The sequence below is a fragment of the Myiozetetes cayanensis genome, unplaced genomic scaffold (assembly GCF_022539395.1).
Source record: "Myiozetetes cayanensis isolate MyiCay16 unplaced genomic scaffold, myiCay2020 scf4, whole genome shotgun sequence".
Classification (NCBI taxonomy): Eukaryota; Metazoa; Chordata; class Aves; order Passeriformes; family Tyrannidae; genus Myiozetetes; species Myiozetetes cayanensis.
Window position 1 is genome coordinate 21,310,768 of NW_026087631.1, and position 20,664 is coordinate 21,331,431.

The 20,664-nt window shown below is 37.3% G+C and overlaps 1 protein-coding gene across 2 annotated transcripts in view; it reads left to right on the top strand.

The window, feature by feature from the left end:
- The window catches only part of MCTP1 (multiple C2 and transmembrane domain containing 1), a 188,710-nt gene that overhangs the window by 140,301 nt on the left and 27,745 nt on the right, over positions 1-20,664 (top strand). For both annotated transcript variants that reach the window (XM_050329308.1, XM_050329307.1), the window contains one exon: positions 4,515-4,568. In XM_050329308.1, the coding sequence (XP_050185265.1) occupies positions 4,515-4,568 (54 nt within the window). The remainder of the gene's footprint in view (positions 1-4,514; positions 4,569-20,664) is intronic.

The window sequence follows — 20,664 nt, forward strand, 5'->3', positions numbered from 1 at the left end:
AAAAATGTAGAATGAAGACAATGGAGTGGTTTGTGGTTGGCACACTTCTTGTGAGAAACAGTGGGCTGATGCTAAGAGAGAAGGACCATTCATTAAAAAGGGTGTTAAGTTTCAGTGGGTCACTTTTCCATTGATTCTTTAGATTCAGGAGGTATTTCTAAGTTCTCTAAATTTGTGGATTTTGATTCATCACACTTGTAAATAACTAGACTCCAACCCTGCTTTGCAGGTGTTGAGGTTAGAAGTCAAAATGAATTATTTCCTCAGAAATTCTATCGTGTTAGTCAGTAGATCTTTAGAATAAATTCCTTAGGATAAAGTTGTATTTAATGTCAGCTTCCTAAGAAGACTGCATTCTACCCCACAGATGCAGAGGTTTTCTTTAGTGTGCAAGTGTGGTGGTTTTGCTTCCTTCTGGGGACCTAGTGTAAGGTGTCTGCTGTGACTCCTGCAATCTGTTGTGGATCATGAGTCATACAGTATTTTTGGCCTGTGTTTCTCGAAGAAGGTGGGAATAGATCAGTAATAATGGAAGTATATAGGAATTAAACTACACACTACTTCTGATTAATAAGCTTGTAAGGGTTGTTTTGTAGGGGAAGGATCTTACTTTGCAACATTTAAATATCATCTGGTTACTGTTTGGTTGTGAAGTAGCTTACATGCCATATTTGAGGCCATCTATGTGTGTTTTTTAAAATGTCATCTGTATTCATATTACATTCAAGTACCAAGAAACAGTTTCTTTCAAGACCTTCTACCAGTATGTGGCATATAAGTCTGTGACAAGTGGTATTGCAGAAGGTCATGTCAGTTTTAACTGGTTGCATTAGGTCTTTCTGATTTCCCCGGTGCCCTTCCTTTGTTTGATTAATATTACTTGATTTCAAGCAAGGTATCAGAAGGCATAATTTAGATTGAATATTCTCAGGGCAATCTAAGATTTTTACCATAGAACTTTTATTCAAATAAATCTAGCATTTTGTTTTGTCTTCATATGCTTTTTCTTGTTCCCCCTCTCTCTCCTCTCACTCCTTCCCCATCTCCTCCCTCCCTCCATTATACCTCCTCCACCTACAGTGGTTGACACAGACATCCAAGTAACTACTGTGTTCCTTTAAAACAGAGGGGCACATGTGCACTTTATTTGAATAGAATAGAAGCAGAATCAAGGCAGAAAAAATTCCATTTTGGGTTTTTTTCCTACTGCATTCTTACTATAATGTTAAAGTGAAATCTGTGTTCAGATCCACCGTACCTCTCTTCAACATCCTCGCTTCGTTCTGCAGAGGTAGGCTGTACTTCAGTATACAGGTTTTGTAAGGCTTCGGGGTGTTTCTTCCTATGTCGTAAGACTCACCTCACCTTATGTAAGAATCTACTTACCTTTTTTAATTTGTGGCAAAGTTCTGAAAACACTTGTTTTGGTGGTTTAATGAATTGTAGTACTGTGTCTGTATTGTCTCCATGTTCATGTGTATTGGGTTTTGCACTTTCTACTCTTCCTTCTGAATTTCAAGACACATGAAAGCATGGGCTATATATGATGTTTCATACACTTCAAAAAATTATTTATAAATCTTGGGCATGGGTGCACTTTCACTACATTTTATTTTGCTACAATAACTAAATTCTGTTTTTCTTTCCAAATAGTACAGTACTCCAGATCTCAATGTAATTGATGATATGACTAACCTAGAACAAGACTATAAACTTGGTAGTGACTTTTGAATTAAAAAATTGAATTGAAGAGCTAGAAATCTGGGCTTAGTCTTATACTTCAAGTAATTTCAAAGGAATTTTTATGCTGTTTGAATACGTTAACATTTTGCCACCCTATAGAAGCTTGTAAAGTAGTTTGAGATCATTAGGTGTGGAAGAAAAAAAACAACTGAGTCTAAAGTAGTATTATCCAGATAATTTAGAGTAGGTATTGTCATGCAAGTGATTTCTCTGACATCATTTGAAATAATTTTAAAGATTTCCAATTCAACTGATTGTCTTATTGCTAACTTTAATGCTAATGGGAGATAGGCATTTGGCTATTCAACCCTGTCAAGACAAGGAATTTCTGGATGTACATAAAAGAGATCTTTAAGTGTTTGGGGAATATTGAAAAGTTGAAAAGTAAGAGACTTAGTGAGTTTAGTCAGCTCCAGGCAGTAGGGAGTAGTTTTATACCTTGGACTTTAGTCAAATACTGATGGAGTTAAGTGGGTTTTTTGCATGTGGTAAAACTGACTTAAGAGGTTTTCCATCTTGCTGCAGCCTTCAACAGTTTGTTTTCATCCTCTCTATTCAGTTCACCATTTTACTGGTAGAGCTGGTGGAGTGTTTCTGGAGCTGCTTAGTAAACTGGGTCACTGCATTAAAAGTTTGAGATGCAGTTTTTTGAAGAATTCTGCCCAGTGATGCAGTTTATGGCTCAGCTCCCCAGAGGCTTGGAACAGGCCAGGGAAGATGACAGTGAGCTACCAGGAAAGGGACAAGAAGGTGATGTAGGCGCATGCGAAACAGTGTACTGATCTAAGCAGGTGCCGACACTCATTTCAGCAATGTGCTCTCAACATTTCCCTGTGACCAAAACTCTCTTGTCACTGTTTCTGATCCCCTTTTTTTGAGCGATGGAGCAGACCTGGCCTAAAATGCCAACAAAGAACAAGAGGGAAACTTCTTTATGGATAGTGGCAAGAGCACAGCCTGGATTCTTCTTCAGCCTGAGGGGACTCAGAAGTACACCTGCCTGTCTGGCGTCAGGTCAGAGGCTACAGAAAGTTTAGTCAGTCAGGCTCCTCCTGCTAAAATTTTTGTCCTGGGCAGGAAGGAATTCAAGAGTATTTCCTTAATTGCTCAGGTCATGCTTCCTCCTCGTACTTTTCGATGTCATCACTTTCTATGGTTGCTTTGTGCTTCTGGTTTTATCTTTGATTGTAAACTCCAGGACAGAGCAGGCGGTAGACAGAACTAGATACTCCTTTGTTGTTAGAGGTGTTTTGGAACAGAGTTCAAACAAGGAGGAGCAGTTGAAACTGGAAATGTTTTGAACTGTGCAGTTGACTTGCCTGTATGCACAGTGCTCTACTAGATGTGCACATTACATCAAACCGTGCGTGTTTAATGTTTTGCCTGGGCCCACATAACGTGACTAACTGCGACTTTCCTAATGTTTGAGCTAACTGAGACAGGAAACCGATACACACACTTTTATTTTTCCAGTCTTCTCTTCCCCGAATTTGACTCTTAGATAATGTAAAAGTCCCTTAAGTTCTTGGACATGGATTTGGGAATATCCTTACAGCTGTGTTTGGGGGCTGATTGTGAAATTGTAATTTTAATATGTTGTCTTAAATGACAAGTACACTAAAATTGTTTATAGCATCCCCTATATCACATAGTAAACTACCATTTTAGTTGGCAGCAAGTCTGTAAAATAGGCCAAATTATTATTGTTTCATATCAGTGAGTTTTTCCTTCTCTTTTCCTCTGTGTGCATGTTTTATAATATGTATACAATTTTTGCATTCATAATAGGACACTTGGCTAGATGGATCTTTGTTGACCTTTGTTATGGCTCTTCTTATATTCTAATACGTACTTAGATTAAATAAAGATCTGAAGAGGCACATTATTTTCTGGTTATAAGGAGGTACAGCTTTTTTTCATTCCACCAACAGAGAATTTTCCTCTTAAGGTCATCGATCACAGTGTCATGAGGGAGGGATTTTTGAGTTTTAAGTCTGAATCTGCTACTGCCCATCTTTGGAAAGTCATTTAATCTCTGTAAACTAGATTTAGTGGTTCATTTCGTGCTCATGGTGTGATGAATAATTATAATATTTGTAGAATGAATTGAGTGTGTATATGTATATTTCCCAGTGCTAGACTGAAAAACTTATTGTGGAAAATTACACAGACACAGATAAATGGCAGCTGCAGCTAGCAATGAATGTGCATAAAGTTAAATGCACAGATTGTATAAAATTACTATTAAGAAACACAGTGCTAATGCTGATAGAGCATATGGCATATATCATTGTTGAAGATTATGAGGAGATAAGCTACTACGAATTTATTCCCAGCTTTGTATTCTTCAAAAATCTCTTGGTGAATACTGTAAATTCTATTAAAAATGTTGCACTTTTATGTAGGTAACAGTAAATTTGAGGTTTGCATATGTGTGTGCTGCATAGGCACCAGTGGAGCTGACAAAGGATTCCTTTAATTAAAGCAAGCATATACTGAATTTTGAACTACCTTTTAAATACTTAAATTGTCAAGCAAGCATTTTGTGCAGGAAGGATTTTCAGTATATAATTCCCTAATGTAGGTCAATTAAAGCTATAATGCTTTCCTAAATTTGAATCTCTAGATCAAGTGTTTTTTCCTAGTTGTACATTTTCCCTCTGCATTTATTTCAAGTGTTAATAAAGTTTTCATCTACAAAAGGCTTAGAATTGACAGAACAAAACTCTTCCTTTTTAAATCATGACAACTACTACTGTTTCTGTCTGCAGGTAGTGGAGGACATGCTAGAGGACGAGGAAGAAGAGGATGACAGAGATGACAAGGTAATTATGTTTCCTAGCACTTGGGTATCTGGGGATGGGAGAATTTAGACATGACACTGTTTTTACCGACAGTTAAAAAAGGAGCTGAAGTGTTTTAGTCCAGAAAATTGGACAGATCTGTTTATCATCCTAATAATGCTACTGTGTGTTGCAGGAAAGGATAGAGATCTATAAATCCTGCCTTTTTTTTTTCTTTCTTTCTTTTTTTCTTTTTTTTTTTTTTTCCCAGTCCAGAGCTGGGTCAAATATTTTTTCTGCCAGGAACAAAAATAATTCAGCATGTCTGGAACTTGATAGCTCTTGTGAAGATAACTGCAGTAACGACTGTTTTTGAAGGACAAAAATTCCTCCTGTCTTGAATATTACAAATAGGGCTGCACTTCAGGTGAAAAATGGTGTGGAAATAGCAACTCCATACTGGTTAAAGTTGGAATATTGACATCTAAGATTTTAAAAGAATTACTTGGTTGGAGAATGCCTTAAATGTTTTGCACTCCATATGACATTCAAATAATCACAATTCTCCTAGATATCCACTTGATTTGAAGTTTGCATTGTGGCCCTGCAAGGTGGAAAACTGTGGCGGATCATTCAGCTATTTGAGTGGACGCGGTTCAGTTTAAAGGCTGATGATTGGGTTGAGGATTACAACCACAGTGAATAACAGCTGATTTCCACATTTAGCCCAGCTATCAGACTGCTTGGATTGGTTGTCCCCCAGGGAGGGGGAAAAAACAGAGAAAAGAAATTAGAATGACCTTGCACCACTGAAGCAATGGCTAGTACTGGCAGGATGGCTTTCTGGTGAGACAAGCGCAGGGAAGACAGCCCCTTTGTTGCTGGTATTTTCATATCAGAAAGGTGGTATTTGTGGAAGAAACGAAAAAGATAGTTTTACGACAACTTTGTATTAAAATTCAGATTATTTTGACCTTCACAGATGTTTCCCCCACTTCTCTTGTAGTAAAGCAATTTTTTTTTTTCTGAGAGGAGAAAAACAGTGTATTTATGTTCTTGACCTTTTTTTCTGGCTGAGATATACATTTATATGAAAAATATAAGAATTCATATGCTGGCAGCAGCATTTGAAATGTCAGAAAATTCACCATGATTAGTTAATACCCTGAATGATTATTTTTCTGTTAGCTAACACCTAAAATGTGAGAAATTATTTTAAAAAAGATTATTTTGCTTGTTCCATTGCCAGGTCAAACATTTTAAAATTGACAGAAAGCTATTTTGTGAAATTCTTCTATGCGCCACTTAAATTGTTAGCTACATAATTTCAGAATGAGCAAACATTGTAATAACAAAACCTTCTTTTACAAAACACATATGTGACGGTTTTTAACATTAAATGATATGAGCATCCACTTCTGGCAATAAAATACATGATTTATTGCAAGGGTCCATCATGTAGCTGTGAAGAGCTTCTATTTTATCTCAACATACTGGCTTTGAATCATCATTTGTTTTCAGATCAACACTGATCTGCCATCCATTTGAGACCATTTTCTCCTGTTTCTTCCTGCCTTATTATTAGAGCAGATGTAAATGTATTATACTAGTAGTGTGTGTATTCCTGTATATTTTGATCACTGCGATTAGTTCAGAAAGAACAGTGCTTGACTGCTTGTAGTTTAAGCCAGCCTATGTAGTTAGTGCTTAGTGGATTTTGGAAATTGCTAAACAAACTCCTTTAAAGGGGAAGGTGAGGGCGTGGGTCAGCCCTCACTCCCCCCAATTCTCTGGTGATTAGCAAACGCCAGGCAAAACATACCTAATTAGAAATATCACTCTAGGTTTCAGTGTTGTGATCTAATATTCAGCTTTCTCAAATTGACACTAGAGTTCAAACATTCTTCTAGATCTAGTTACCAAGGTTGAATAAAAGTGAGTACTGACATTACCGTGTGTGTTCAGTGAGCCCTTTTATTGAATATTTAAGAGCTGTCTTTCTATACAGAAGGTGTTAAGGTTGATTTTTATAAATTCAAAGCTGTCTTCGTTACTGCAAATGTTTTGAGCTCTCAAGATTGAATATGCTGTTTGAATGGAAAAAAACCTTACACTTTTTAAAATAAGTGTATGTGGACTACTGCATATATTCAGTATGTTTGCAGTGTGAGTTATTTTGCACTAGGGTTGTAAATTATAAGCACATGGTTAGGACTGAATTGTTTGTCATTCAAAGCTAGTACAGGACTGGTTTTTCCTTTTTGATGTCCTAGACATATACTACTCTTCCTGTTACATATTTTTGGCTAAATGGAAGGGTGCACATTTGTGTTATTTTAGTTCATGTATGCGTTTTTTTAAAGCTATGTGCAAAATGAAGTTTCTTGGGAAAACAAATGCAAATTTTGTAACACCACCTGATCATGGCCTCCGGCTTTTATCATTTCTCTTGTTTTGTTTTCATATGGCATAATAGCAGACTCAGGAAAATGGGTCTTCTAATGCAAAGAAAGTTACAAGAATAATAAATATGCCAGAACCTCACTTTAATTGAAACTGAAGCGTATGATGCAAATATGTAAAATATGTCCCAGCTGTTTGACCATGGCCAGTGTCTTCACTCCCTGATTACCACAAGGCACTTGTTAGTCCTGTAACCATTGGACTTAACAATAAACGGGACATTACAGAGAACAGGAGCACCTGTTTTCCCTTTAGTAAGGACTCCTTGCAGGCTTTACCTAAACCTGTCCATATGTTTCACTTTGCAGATTGCTGTAGGATTATGAAAAGTGTCTTTCTTTAGACCTGACTTGGATAGCAGTGAGTTGCTCACAGTGAAAGGGTAACTCTAGCTACTTGATGAGGTCAGCATGGGCATGCGCTGATGTAGGCTATGTGTAATGGAGGGGCATTGCTCAACATCCCAAAACTGCAGAGTTACAGAAGTAATAAACTAAGGATGATGACTGTTTAAGTGAATGTAATTAGTTAATGTAATGTATTTTATTAGTAATAATGTGGAATACTGAGAGGAGTTTGACAAGGTAGATTTGCACTTACCATGTTACTTAGTCTCATTCTAATGTTCTGGATTTTAGTAACTTCTTTTACCCTCTGCTGCAATTAAGGTAGGGTGGACAAGGTTGTCAATTTAAGGTCAGAGGATGTGGGTTTTTTTCTGGAGAATCTGAACTTTCATCTTCACTTGCAATATCAATAGTAAACTAAAATGACAGGTATGTTTCTTGTATCAGTTACAAAGTGGTGCTTAGCAGTGGAACCCTTTTTTCCTAATATTACTCCTTTGTCATGTGGCCGCTGAGAGAATATTTAGGAATTGAAAGAGATGTAGTTTGTTTGGCTCAGGCATTTGTCTATTATTTAATACTAGTTTTTCCAAGAAATAGTATCGCATTCTGTATGTTCTGTAATGCTTGCTAAGCCTATGCCAACCCCAGATTTACAGTTTAATCTGATTTCTCTCTCTTTCTTCTTTTTTTCTTTTGGCTCCTTTCCAAACACTGGTTTATACAGTATCTTAGCAAATAGGGCTCAGTTACATTACGTTAAATCAATAAGCTATCAGAAAGATTTTTGCACAGTTATGTTATAATAACATAGTGGTCAATATACGTAATCTATGTATCTAAGATTTTAGTTTGTCATTTTAGAAGTTCACATGTGCTTTTCACATAGCTTTATTCTTTGAACAAGCTCCAGGTAAGATATCAGATAATCACAAAGAATTTAAGCTCAGCATTTTGCAGGAAGCCCTCAGTGTGCCACAGAATCAGGCCAGTGGTAACTGCTACTATTGCAGACTTAAGTGGAGAAAGATGCATGATATGAACACTATTTTATTTTGCCTTTTTATTAACAATAGCCATATTTTATTAATAAAAAATATTCAAATCATTTGCACCTTTGACTACTCTCTCTCTAGGCTTTCATTCTTTGAAAAATTCTTTGCAGTTCTCAGTCAGTGTTATTGTACTTCAAGATAAATATAAGCTTTTGTAATGAATGATAGTTGAGTCAAATTAAAATATGTTTTAAAGCTTTTAATCATTGCTTCTGAGAGGTATTATATTGTTCTCAAGCCAAGACAAGTTTGCAACCTGTCTCAGAAGCATGCCCTGTATTTTTACTGAGAGTAGATCATGAAGAGGAGGAAGGATAACCCTGATGTAGCCTACATTTTTTGTATTCCATAAAAGAGAAGATGGTGATCTATTGTAGTGGTAGTTATTTCCTATAAAATATGTGGTTGAAAAATTATATTAAGAAATAGAGAGTGAATGGAGTCAAACTTCTCAATGCAGTTTTGTTTCAGCTCAGTTTAGTTACTCATGTAGAGATAGTCGTAAGAGGTGTGTATTTTTTATAAAAATTTTACTTAATAGGAGAACTGGTGGTGTAGAATGCTTCAGCCCATACTCTGGAATACTAGCTGATGCTTGGTTTAATCATTGGATCACGCCCAAATCACAGCCATGGAGTTACTTTCACTTGGATATACCTTGGATCATGTGGAGCCTTTGCACAGCAACTTCCACAAAAAGCAGTTTTCTTCCTGCCCTGTACTAGGACATCATAAGGGCTTCATCATCAGTGTAAGATGTACCTTTGGAAACAGGTAATTTGGACAGCCTTTGAGAGGTTTAATTTTAATGAGATCAGGTTTCTTTGTCCTGGTACAGTCCTGAAATACTTCCAAAATTACTGAGGTAAAATAAGTATTAATGAGATCAGAATCTGATATTTATATCTGAAGTTTTGCACTTCAGGAGGTGTGTGCATATCAGAGATAGTCCCTGGGGGGCCATAAATGAAATATGCTTATCCATGTACGTGGTGTTTTTCAGCTGTGACCAAGTAGTGTGGGAGATGTTTCTCATTTATGAAGCAATCCAAGTGTAATTCAATAAATTATTTTATAAAATGAATAATATGCTTTAGTTATGGTAGATGTTTAAGAATGTGACATAGTTTTGCCCTACATTTTCCCTCTACCCTTAATATTATTTCTTAATGTAACTAAGCCGATTTAAATTCTTTGAGGCAAAGAAAAGGGCTGTTTTCACAGCTCCGCAAAAAGTAACTTTAAAGTGTAGTCAGAAAACATCTGTACGGTCTTCTCTCTAACTTGGGAGAGAAATGATGAGTGTTAAAGAAAACAACCAAAACATTTTACTTCTGGGTTTTCTTTGAAACCTTCCTACATGAGAGAAGTGAGTGAGATTCCTACATGAGTGAGTATGGACTATTCCTCATTCTCTAAAACAATTTCTTTAAACTGGTTTCATACGGAATTATGAGAATTGAGTTCCATTTAAACTACTGCCATGAACCACTCGCATCTTTAAGCAAGCCATGTAGTCACTGATACATGAGTATTTGGCAGCTCCCTGAATGTTTCTTCAGGTTTATTCACAACTCCCTATTTTAACCTTCCAAAGAACAGCCCCAAAGACCTGTTTTGGAGAGATACCTTTTGAACTTTTTCTACAGCAAAGTGTAGAGCAATAGAAAACAAGTCTTCATCTAAGTCCCAGCGACAGTAATGGGTAAATGTACTGGGTAAAAGTAAGTGACTGTGGCTGGATGCCAAGCACACACAGAAGCCACTCTTATCACTCCTCTCCACAACTGGACAGGGGAGAGAAAATATGACAGAGGTTTCATGAGTTGAAATAAGGACAGGGACAGATCACTCACCAGTTACCATCACAGGCAAAACAGACTCAAATTGGGGATATTAACTGAATTTATTACTAAAAAACCAGAGCAGGATAGTGAGAAGTAAAATAAATCTTAAAAACACTTTCCTGCCCACCCCTCCCTCCTTCCCAGACTCTGTGTCCTGCCCCCCGTTGGTGCAGGGAGACACAGAATGGGTGTTCAGTTCATCACACATTGCTCCTGCCACTACTCAGGAAAAGGAGTCCTTCCCCTTGTCCTGCTTAGGGTCCCCCCTGAGGGGCCAGTCCTCCATGAACTTCTCAAACTTCTCAACATGAGTCCATCCCACGGGCAGCAATTCTCCACAAACTGCTCTAATATGGGTCATTCTTCTACAAGGTACAGTCCTTCAGGCATAGGCTGTCACAATGTGGGTCCCCCACAGGGTCACACATCCTACCGGGAAACCTGTTCCAGCATGGGCTGCTCTCTCCATGGGTCTGCAAGTTCCTACCAGGACCCTGCTCTAGCATGGGTTTCTCTCTTTTGGGCATCCAGCTATTCCAGCATGGATATCCTCCAAGGGCTGCAGGTGGATCTCTGCACCCCTGTGGTCCTCCATGGGCTGCAGGAAGACAGCCTGCTTCACCATGGGTCTTCGCCACGGACTCTGGGAGAATCTCTGCTCTGGCACCTGGAGCGTCTCCTTCTCCACTGATCTTGATGTCTGCATAGTTGTTTCTCTCCCATATTCTCACTTCACTCTTCCCTGCAATTTCAGCTGTGCAATAACTTTTTTTTATTTCCTTCTTGTATATGTTATCACAGAGGCATTTACTATAATTTCCTAATGGCTTGGCCGTTGCTTTTAGCAGCTTCTCACAGAAGCCACCTTCTCACAGGTAGCAGCCCCCACTACCAAGACCTGGTCACACTTACAGTAAGATACAACTTGTAGAAGAGAAGTGATGGTTGAGATGTGCTAACGGAAGTGCTACATGGACCCAAGTCCTCAGTGGCAGCATGTGGTTGACACAGTGTATTTGAATCAGAATGAAGGAGTGGCAGAGATGATGCCGTGAGAGAAGAGCAGGATCAGCAATGTGGCTGTTGCAGCAATATGGATGGTGCATTGTAGTCTGGGTTTTCATCTGAGGTTTGATGCTGAGGCTTGAAGCTCAGCACAGCTGAAAATCTACATCTAAAGCTGAGTGTTTGACTTTCACTTCACTTATATGCTTGTAAGAAAAATTGCAATATCAACTACAAAAATTTGCCAGGATAGTTGATCAGACTTTTCTGTACTTTATTGGGAAAATAGAGGAATATAGGAAAATAAAGGAATATTGGAAAAAAGCTTTTGCAAACAATATGCATGTATTTTGTTTGCAGTGCGTACAAAATTTTATATTGTTTATTTTAGGTTGATATGTGGGTCACTGGTGAAGTTGCTAGACATATCATCTAGGGAAAATACAATCCTGACAAAATGAAAGAGGTACCCCTGCCCCAAAGAGTTTGAGTACAAAGCTCCTCCTAGAGCAGTGTTAAAAAGTTGCTGTTGTGCAGCAGCACCCAGAACATATCACGGCATGGTAAAGAGCAGAGTCTGCCTCTACTTAGGTAGATGCTGGCAGATTAAGAGGTAAGTTTGGCATATAAAGCTTGTGGACAAATACTGCATACAACTACTTTGCTCTGCCCCCTTTTCGTTCTGCATTTTCTGATTTCTAAAAAAGCTCCAAAGGTAGGGATCTTACCCAAGCTGCTCCTGGGTGCACTTGTAAGTCAAGCACTGGAACCAAGTCCCTGATAGAACAATGTTTTTTGTGTAGATTTACTGACTTTTCTGTTGAGTTGCATGTGAAGACTACAGATGCCCACCCATGAGTTCTGTGGGACCAGCTCTGAGTTGAGGAGGCTGCAGAAGCTAGAGCTGGAACAAGCAGAAAAAGTTGCACACATATGACTTAGGGAACAGGGATGGACAATCCTTGGGCAGGAAGTCCTTGTGAGAAAGGTTGCTGAGACCTATGTCAGGAGAAGGCAAAGAGGCAGGGAGAGGCCACAAAACCCCAGGTGGAGGTGTGCTGTGGTAACAGGCATGGATTTATCATTCAGTTAGGAATGTGCAGAGTTTACCTTAAATCTCTCATACATTAATTTCAGACCAGTTGGTTTTGCCATCTCAGTAGTTCTTTGAATGTAATCTTTGGTGTACAGTGTAGATAAACTTGAAAATTAGAATTTATGGCATGTGGAAAAGCTATAACTGATTGTTTTAGCACTCCGACTTAGTATTCAGTGTGACTAGCAAAATGGGGAGGTATCTGTGTTATTTTCATGATCATCAAATGTATGTTTGACTAGTTTGGGAGCAGGTGAAGTAATATGATAGCTTAATGTAGAGCTGTAGCCGTCTGATAGTGCACTGTTTTTATTGATTGTCTAACTGAGTAATTGCACCAGCATATTAGGTTTGCTTGTCACACTGCTTAGTGCCTGTGGTAGCTGAGCAAGTTACTTTTCCACTGAGTTGACCCCAAAGTCCCAGAGTTTTTCAATCAAACTCCTCAGATTCCGTACACTGGCAATTTCTTTCCTTTTCTAATGGGTTATATTAAAGAAAATGTGTCCCCTTTTGCGCCATGTAATACTAAATCAGATCAGAATTCATGCACAATTATGTCAGTGGAAATATAACATTACAGACCTGCTTATCTAAAGATAGCACATGGAAAAATAAACTTGCACAACTGACAGATTTATGGGATTCTGCAAATAAGTTATTTGTAATTAACTGAGCTGAGAAATATATATGGATTATTTTAATACATCTCAAAAAACATGTAAGAAAAATGACTAGTAAATATTTAAGTGTTGTTTCTTTCTCTTTCTCCTATTTCCTTTCTTTTTTTATATTTTCTTGGTGTGCTCAAGTGCTAAAGTAACAAAGTTCAGGATGGGAAAAAGAGATTTTATCTTAGCAAACTTTTTGTTCTGAAGGCTAGCCACTTTGGAAAAGCAAAATGGGCAACTCCCCTTTATGTAATGTTATAGATATTTAATTCCACCTAGGTAACAGAGAGCTCTCAGAGAGAAGTATTCCACTGAAAAAGTGTTGCTTTCTGTTTTTCTTTAACAGTGTGAGAAACTCAGAGCAGCATTGCTAATCTGAAGCTTTCTTGCAATCAAAAATAGTAATTTAAAATGCAACTGCTCAACAGATATGCTTTTCAGTATTTTACACAAAAAAAGATATGATTTCTCCTACCCTCAGCATATAAAACAACTATGTGTTGCTATGCCTCTAATGTATAGTATTAGCTGTAATTTAAGATTAATATAAAAAGCCGTTTGTTGACCTTTAATCACTGTTTGATTAAAATTTTAAATACCAATAGGGAAAGAGTAGATAAAAGCTCTTTGGAATGTCTTCTCTGCTGCTGAGTAGGAGGCTACTTTGTAGCTGTATTGTTGTTTTTTCAAACTTGGAGGGAACTTGAAATTCATGAGTATGTTCATGTGCACCAAAGCATCTTGTGTATTTTCTGTACTCCCAGGACTGTTTTCCTTCCCAATCTCAAAGAACAAATGCTGCCTAAATGTTTTAGATCAATACACAGCATATAGTGAAGATCAAGAAACAGTTTACTCAGCTATTTTTCTGAAGTTTAATACACACCCCTGCATTTTAATAAAAGAATGGTTTACATAGTAATGGTTGTAGTTTCTGGACTGTCTATTAAAAATTAAGACTTTATAGTCTGTTCAGGGAATATTTTAAGCTGCATTATCAGAGATTACATTATATAGTATTATTGAACAAGAGTCCATTTGTTACTAAATATTTGTTTCATGCAGCTCTTACACTGTGTGTTTGTTTTCACCCATCTACCTCAGAATATATATAGAATTATAAGAAAATGTGTTTTAACACCATGATATTTTTAAAAAGAAGAACTTTATGCTGAATTTTGAAGTCTTAGTGCATAAATACAGAAATTTCATTCCTCAAAAGTGCTGAAGGTTGTTTTTTTTCCTGTTGAAATATTATCTGTTTATTGAGAACACTGGAGATTCTTTGTTCTTGAGGCTGTCTGCCTTTGAAAGGAAGGCATAACAGTTTGGTCTGGAGTTGTGTCTTCCTCTGATGCCAGTCAGACTTTTTGTGACTGCCCTAGTGCCAAAAAGGCCCAATCAAAAACCAGCAGATTGAAAAGCAGCACCTCACACTGTTGAAGCTCCGCAAAAGAATTTGGTGAGAAACCCCTTAGTAATGGAGAGAATTAACAATGCATCTTTGAATCTGGTCAAAGAAACAGATTCAAAAAATGCCTCCTTGAGAGTCTGGGAGAGTAATATAGGGAAAGTTCAGCAAATTTTGTAATTAGTGTTGTGATGAGAGGTTCAGGTGTCACTGCAGACAGAGTTTGTAGAAATACCATTTGCTTTTGAAAGCAAATCAGCAAGCAAAAGAAGAACAATATACAAGATTTGATGAAGTATGTAGAACAAAGCAAGACTTTTTTACAGATTACCCAATCAGAGTAGTTATAAAACTTAGAGAGGCTTATTGTGAGGCTTGGAGGAATTAGTTTTCATAAACTGAATAAGGAAAACATTCAGGAAAAAAAGTATTAACTTTTAAAAAGACTATAAGTAAAATAAAAGAATCTACAGTCAGTGGGAACTTACCCCATATTCTTATTTCAATATTCCTTAGCATTTTGAATAAGGTAATTTACAAGGATGATGCCTTGTAATGGCTTCCAGGGAGTCAAAAAGTATATATTTCATCAAGGGTGAAACTAAATAGAAGAAACATTGCTACAATCATGCTCGAAGTAATATTCTGCTGTAATTTTTCCACCATATCTGGTGGACACAAAGACAGAGAGAACTCCAGCACTGCTACACTACCTTGACCTACCTGTGTTGTTCTTCCCTTTGGAGCTGTCAATATCCAGACACTATACGTTTCTTCAGGGCACTATCAATATCTCTATTTAAAGTCGTATTGTAACAAAGCGGGTAAGGACACTAGGCAGGAGCACATCCAGAGCCCTGACACGGGTTTAAAATGTATGAAATACTAGACAGGTTACTTCCTGTTAGGACACTGACAAGTTTTTGTGCTTAGGAAAGCTTTATTTTCTTCCTTCTCCCTCCTCTTTTCCATGTATAATTTGTCCTACTCTTATGCTCTAGGAGAAAATGGATATTCTGATTAGATACGTTAAATTCTCTCTGCCATAGACTATATATAATTTGCAGCATTTGGTTATTGCTGTTGTTTTTCAGGTTTAGGTGTCTATTTAAGGCACTTCAGTGGTGGCTGAGGTTTTTAAAATGTTTGTTCAAATTAGTAACAGTAGGGAAAATTAAATGTGGTATAGATGAGTTTAAAACATAGTGCTGCAAAAAACCCCCAACCTTCTATTTTACTGCATAAGATTAGACAAGGTGGGGAGGGGAGGGTTCAGTGCAACTCTTATCACTGGATTGGCTGAAGGATTCTGCGATGTAAATGGAATATAAAAACGTTTGAAACAAATGACCACACAGAAGGGTGTAATAAGTAATAGCCTCTTGCCACTGAGCTGATCTCAACCCTTCTGACTCTGGGACTACATGTGATAACACAGCACTACCCTCATACTTCAACGAGCCTTTTAGGCACTCACAAAATGCGGCTAGGGAAACAACATGGCAATAGCTGGGGAGGGTAAATAGAACCTCTGAGTGAAATTAAAAAAAAAAAAAAAAAACCAAAACTATGATTCCCATCTGTGAAGAAGGTGGCTAATTTTTTTTATACTTTTCTGAGAAGTGGTACCCATTTTACTTTGCTGTAACTGGGTTCTCATTGTTACTGTGCATCCTCTGAGGTAATTGATAACTTCGCATTTAATGCTTTTTTGCTTTCTTCACCCACCTTCTTGGGTGCAGCTAATTTTTTTTTTTGCCCCTTGTTTCAAGGTAGACTCATCCTCTGGGGATGCTGGGACCCACTAGACTCTGCTCAGGCAGGAGTCCCACTCCCTTCCTAGGGCAAACAACAAAAAAGTCTTAATGATGATCATTAATTATTAATATTAATAATATTACTTATTAATGTTAATACTGCTACTAATAAAGAACTTGAGCCATCTCTCTGTGGTGGGGAGCAATCTCAAACACATCCTGGAAGGGCACCTAGTCAGGATGTGCTATTTACAGGAGCCATGGAATCTTCCCTACATCCTCTTTGTATTATTTTAACACAACAGGGGTATCTCCCAGGTACTGGAGGAAAGTGCTTTGCACATTACACTTGTCTGTGCTCCCCTGTTTTTAAATAAGGTTTGTTAGGTTATTCCCTCTCTTTGTCTCCCCTGTAGCACTGTATTAATATTTTCCACTACATTAATATTTTCAGCTGCACAGAAATCAAAAGCACTAAAGTCAATACAAAGGGAGTGGTATTTCAGGGCCAAGGAGGTGCAGTAAGATGCCATGTGGGAGGTTTGTGCTCAGGAGTGCTGGCTTTGACAGAGCTTGGAGTTTGTGTGAGAGTGAAGCTTAGTACCTCAGGAGGAGGAAGAAATTCCTGCAAAGTTTAGGGGCACTGACTGGCAGTAGCTGATTTCTACACTCTTCCATCATATAAATAAAAAGTAAGCAAACTCAAAAATCCCACCCAAACAAAAAGCCACACAAGACCCAACAACAAACAAACAAACAACACCAAAATAAAAACAACCATGCTGTTGTGTTTTGATATGTAAAACGGAGGTTCTCATGTGATTTTCAGTTTGAGATCCAGTTCAAAGTATTCAGATTTCCTCTCTTCCCCAAGAACACTGGAGCTATTCTTAGATGTTTGTTTTTGTACATATCATTGTACAACTGAGTAATAAAAATTTCAAAGTGTGAATTGGCAGAGTTCAACCAAAGAAAACATAAAATATGTGTTATGAAATCAGTATTGGTGCAAGTGATTAGTGTTACAACCATGGCCATGCCATGGCTTCTCTTGGTCCTAGTGTCCATAACCAGAAAAAAACACAGTTAAATTACCCACTTATTCATCTGGAATGGGAATCCAAAAGTGGAATTTGCAAGGTTTTTTCCATCTTTTTTTCCATCTAAAAGAAATTGTTGCTGTAGGTGGAAAATACTTATGTGACCCTGTTTGTTCCGAAACTTTATTTGAAGTTTATTTTCACTATATAGTTGAGGTTGTTTTTCATATCTATGCAATCCTTTTTAGCAAGCAGTGGTCTGTACTTCTCAGTACTTTTTCTCTAGGTGACAAGATCGGCAGTTCCATGAATATTGATTTCTTGTTCTCCTACTACTCCTTGGAAACATTTCAACACAAGTGCAAGTGTGTTAAGTAATAAACAGGAAAGGTTTCATCTTGTAAAATAGTTTGGGCTAGAAGGTACCTTAAAGATCATCATGTGTGCATTGTATATGCTTAATTTTCATATTATCTTTTGCTCTCTGTTCTGACTCAAACTGCTCTTTGTGTTCCACAAAACATTTTAAAGTTTTTTATTGTCATATTTTTGTGTGAAATGATGGATAGTTGTCCTACCTACTATTTTGATAACTCCACAGGGTGTAGTATTTAATTCTGCTATTATTTTTATTAAGTTCTTCATATTAATGCTGTTTTGGCAGCAAGTTCCACCAGTGAGTTTTGCATTGTGTGGAAAAAAAGAATTTACTTTTATCAGCTTTACCTCTGCTGCTTCTCAAGTTCATGGAACATTTCTCTCTACAGTCTTATAAGAGTAATTAAAAGTCTCAATGTTCTTTCTCTATTCATTATTTTGAGTATCTTTGTTATGTTCATTCTTCTGTGTAAATTAAAATTTACATTACATTTACATTAAAATATGTCCTCATACTATTTTTTGCTCCTTGTCTTAATTTTCCTCACATAATTTTTATTGTTTCATAACCTCGTGTCTGCTTTTCTGAATCTGCATTTATATTTTTTAGTTTGGATTCAGTACTTTAGCTGAAATTATCACATTTATATAATGGCACTAGGTAAAGTTAAATTACTAGTGTTAGTAATTAATTTAACTTCACTATATTCCTCAGAAATTTGATATCACCTCCTTAAGTAATTCTGTCATCTATAAACTTGGCATCTCAACCTTCCTTCTTTTTGATCTAGATAATAAATATATTAAACACCATCTCTAGTGTCAAATTTTATAATAGTGTACAATTAATCTTTTGGTGTATAAATATATATATATATATATATACTATTTTACTTCTTTCTCCTTGCATAGTTACTTTGATATCCTTTTTCTTTTAGGAACAGTCTGAAAGATTTCTTTTAAGCACAATGTAAATTATCATTTGCCTTCTCATTGTTGATTTGACTGCTTTAAAATTCTAAAAAGTTTAAAGAAATTTGTGAAAAATAATTTTAAAAGTTCTGTGTATGGTACTAAGAACTTTTAAAAATAACCTACTCAAGGGCCTTGAATTTAAACCCTACTCCTAATTTCTTGCATGTGTATTTGTTATGGAGGAACCTAGAGAGGTTTCCACCAGGTTTGTCTGCTTCAAATCAAGTGTTGATAAAAGAAGTTGTAAAAAAAATCAACTAAATGAATAATAACAAATTATCTGGACTGGATGACCTTTGCCTAAAAACTCTCAAGGAACCTGGAGGGAAATAGTTGAACCACTAAACAGTGGTGTTGGTTCTTTAAGCTTATGTAGATCCAACATGAGAGTGGTTGAACTCATGGAAGAAAAAGCCATTGAGATTTGTTTGGAACAAGCAGCTGTGGAAACTCCTGAACCACAATTCTCTGAAAGATTATGAAATATTTTGAGAAGTTGATTTACCTGTTTGACATTAGCTTGCTGATTTCTGCTCTTGACCACTGTGTTTCTCTACAGGTGTATGTTCACCCAGTGCTGTGCATGAGCTGTCCTTTGATGTGTTTAATATCAAAGAACTGTAGTACAATTGGGGTATTTCTAAATATCACACAAAGCTGTCCCTTTGCCAAAAACTGTTTTAGTCCAGTAGAGTTGCTTATTGCAGCCTCTCAGCTAACTGCTCTGTCACAAAGTCTAAATACCTCAGGTGTTTGTGTGTGTAGTCCCAAAGTGTCAGGCAAGAATAGCACAGGTCTTCTAGAGGAATGACACATGCTCTCTCACATGATTTTTTGGGGAAAAGGTTGAATATGATATCACCTCCCAGCCAGTTGTTTCCTGATGATAAAAATTTCACATCCCTTCTCCCTATTTACTTAGTATCACTGTGCCCTAGATATGACAATGTGCAGATCCAGGAGAAATAATGAAATCTATGGAAAGCAGGCACACAGGAGAAAAAAGACATTTTACAATGGCAGCTTTATTCCCTGCTGTTGTTGGACTGCAGCTGGGTACTGAGTTTGCAACCAAGGCTGAAAAGCATTTCAACTTTATTTACTAGACAATAAATAATACAAAGACTGTTTGCTGAAATTTGAAGAAGAGAACTGTCATTGAATTCTTGCAGTGTGGCTGGTGGTTGTTGCTTTTCTGAGTGTCACAAAAACAAACAATGAGTTTAAAGTTTTGGAAGAAGGAAGCCTTTTTAAGTGTGGTGGCCTAATTTGTCTTCTCTGCTAAAAAGGCCTATGTGAATAAAATAGATTATCCTAAACAGACTTCACCTTGTTAGGGATGATGCACTATATAAGACCCTCCATCAGACAGCAGTGGTGGAGTTGGAGAAGGAGGAGATGGCACAGTGCTCCTGCATCTGTGGACTACTGGTCCCAGCAAACCTTTGAAGCTGATGTCCTTCTACATGGATCCCTGGCATTTGTGAAAATGATGGAAAAGGAGCAGGAATTTAGGAAGGGAGAGATGGTCTCCAATCCTCTTTGCTATTTCGTATTTCCTCTCTTAAAACTCATTCTGTGTTCAGAAGTGTCCCCTTCCAGCAGGGGTGCACTGTGGGTTGAACGCCAACTCTTTTGCAGGTTTTCAAGCTAAGTGCTGTTGGGTGCCCCTTTTTGCCCATTCTAGAGTCTGTCTTATTCACTCATTTGCTTAATGCCCAATATCCACTCCGAATTGTGAAACAGCAGCAATTTGTTATCTTACTGTCAGCTGCAAGTTTCCCAACCCTCCTCCTCTGGCATCTGTTGATCTTAGTGCTTTAAAATCTGTAAGCAATATAGAAGTTAGGAGATGATGGGAAAGATGTAAATTAAGGAAGTGCATGTCATGTGGTGATGTTGAAGTACTTCGTTTATTTGTTTCTTCAGGAAAGCAGCTAAATTTCATTCAATGCTTTCTTTTTTTTTTTTTTTTTTTTAAACTCATGTATACTAGGTTTATCTCAGCTGGGTTTTTTACTTCTTTGGTTGCAGGACTTAGTATAAACAGTATCATCTGTGATCCAATATGCTCCCTATGTCATGAGTGCTCA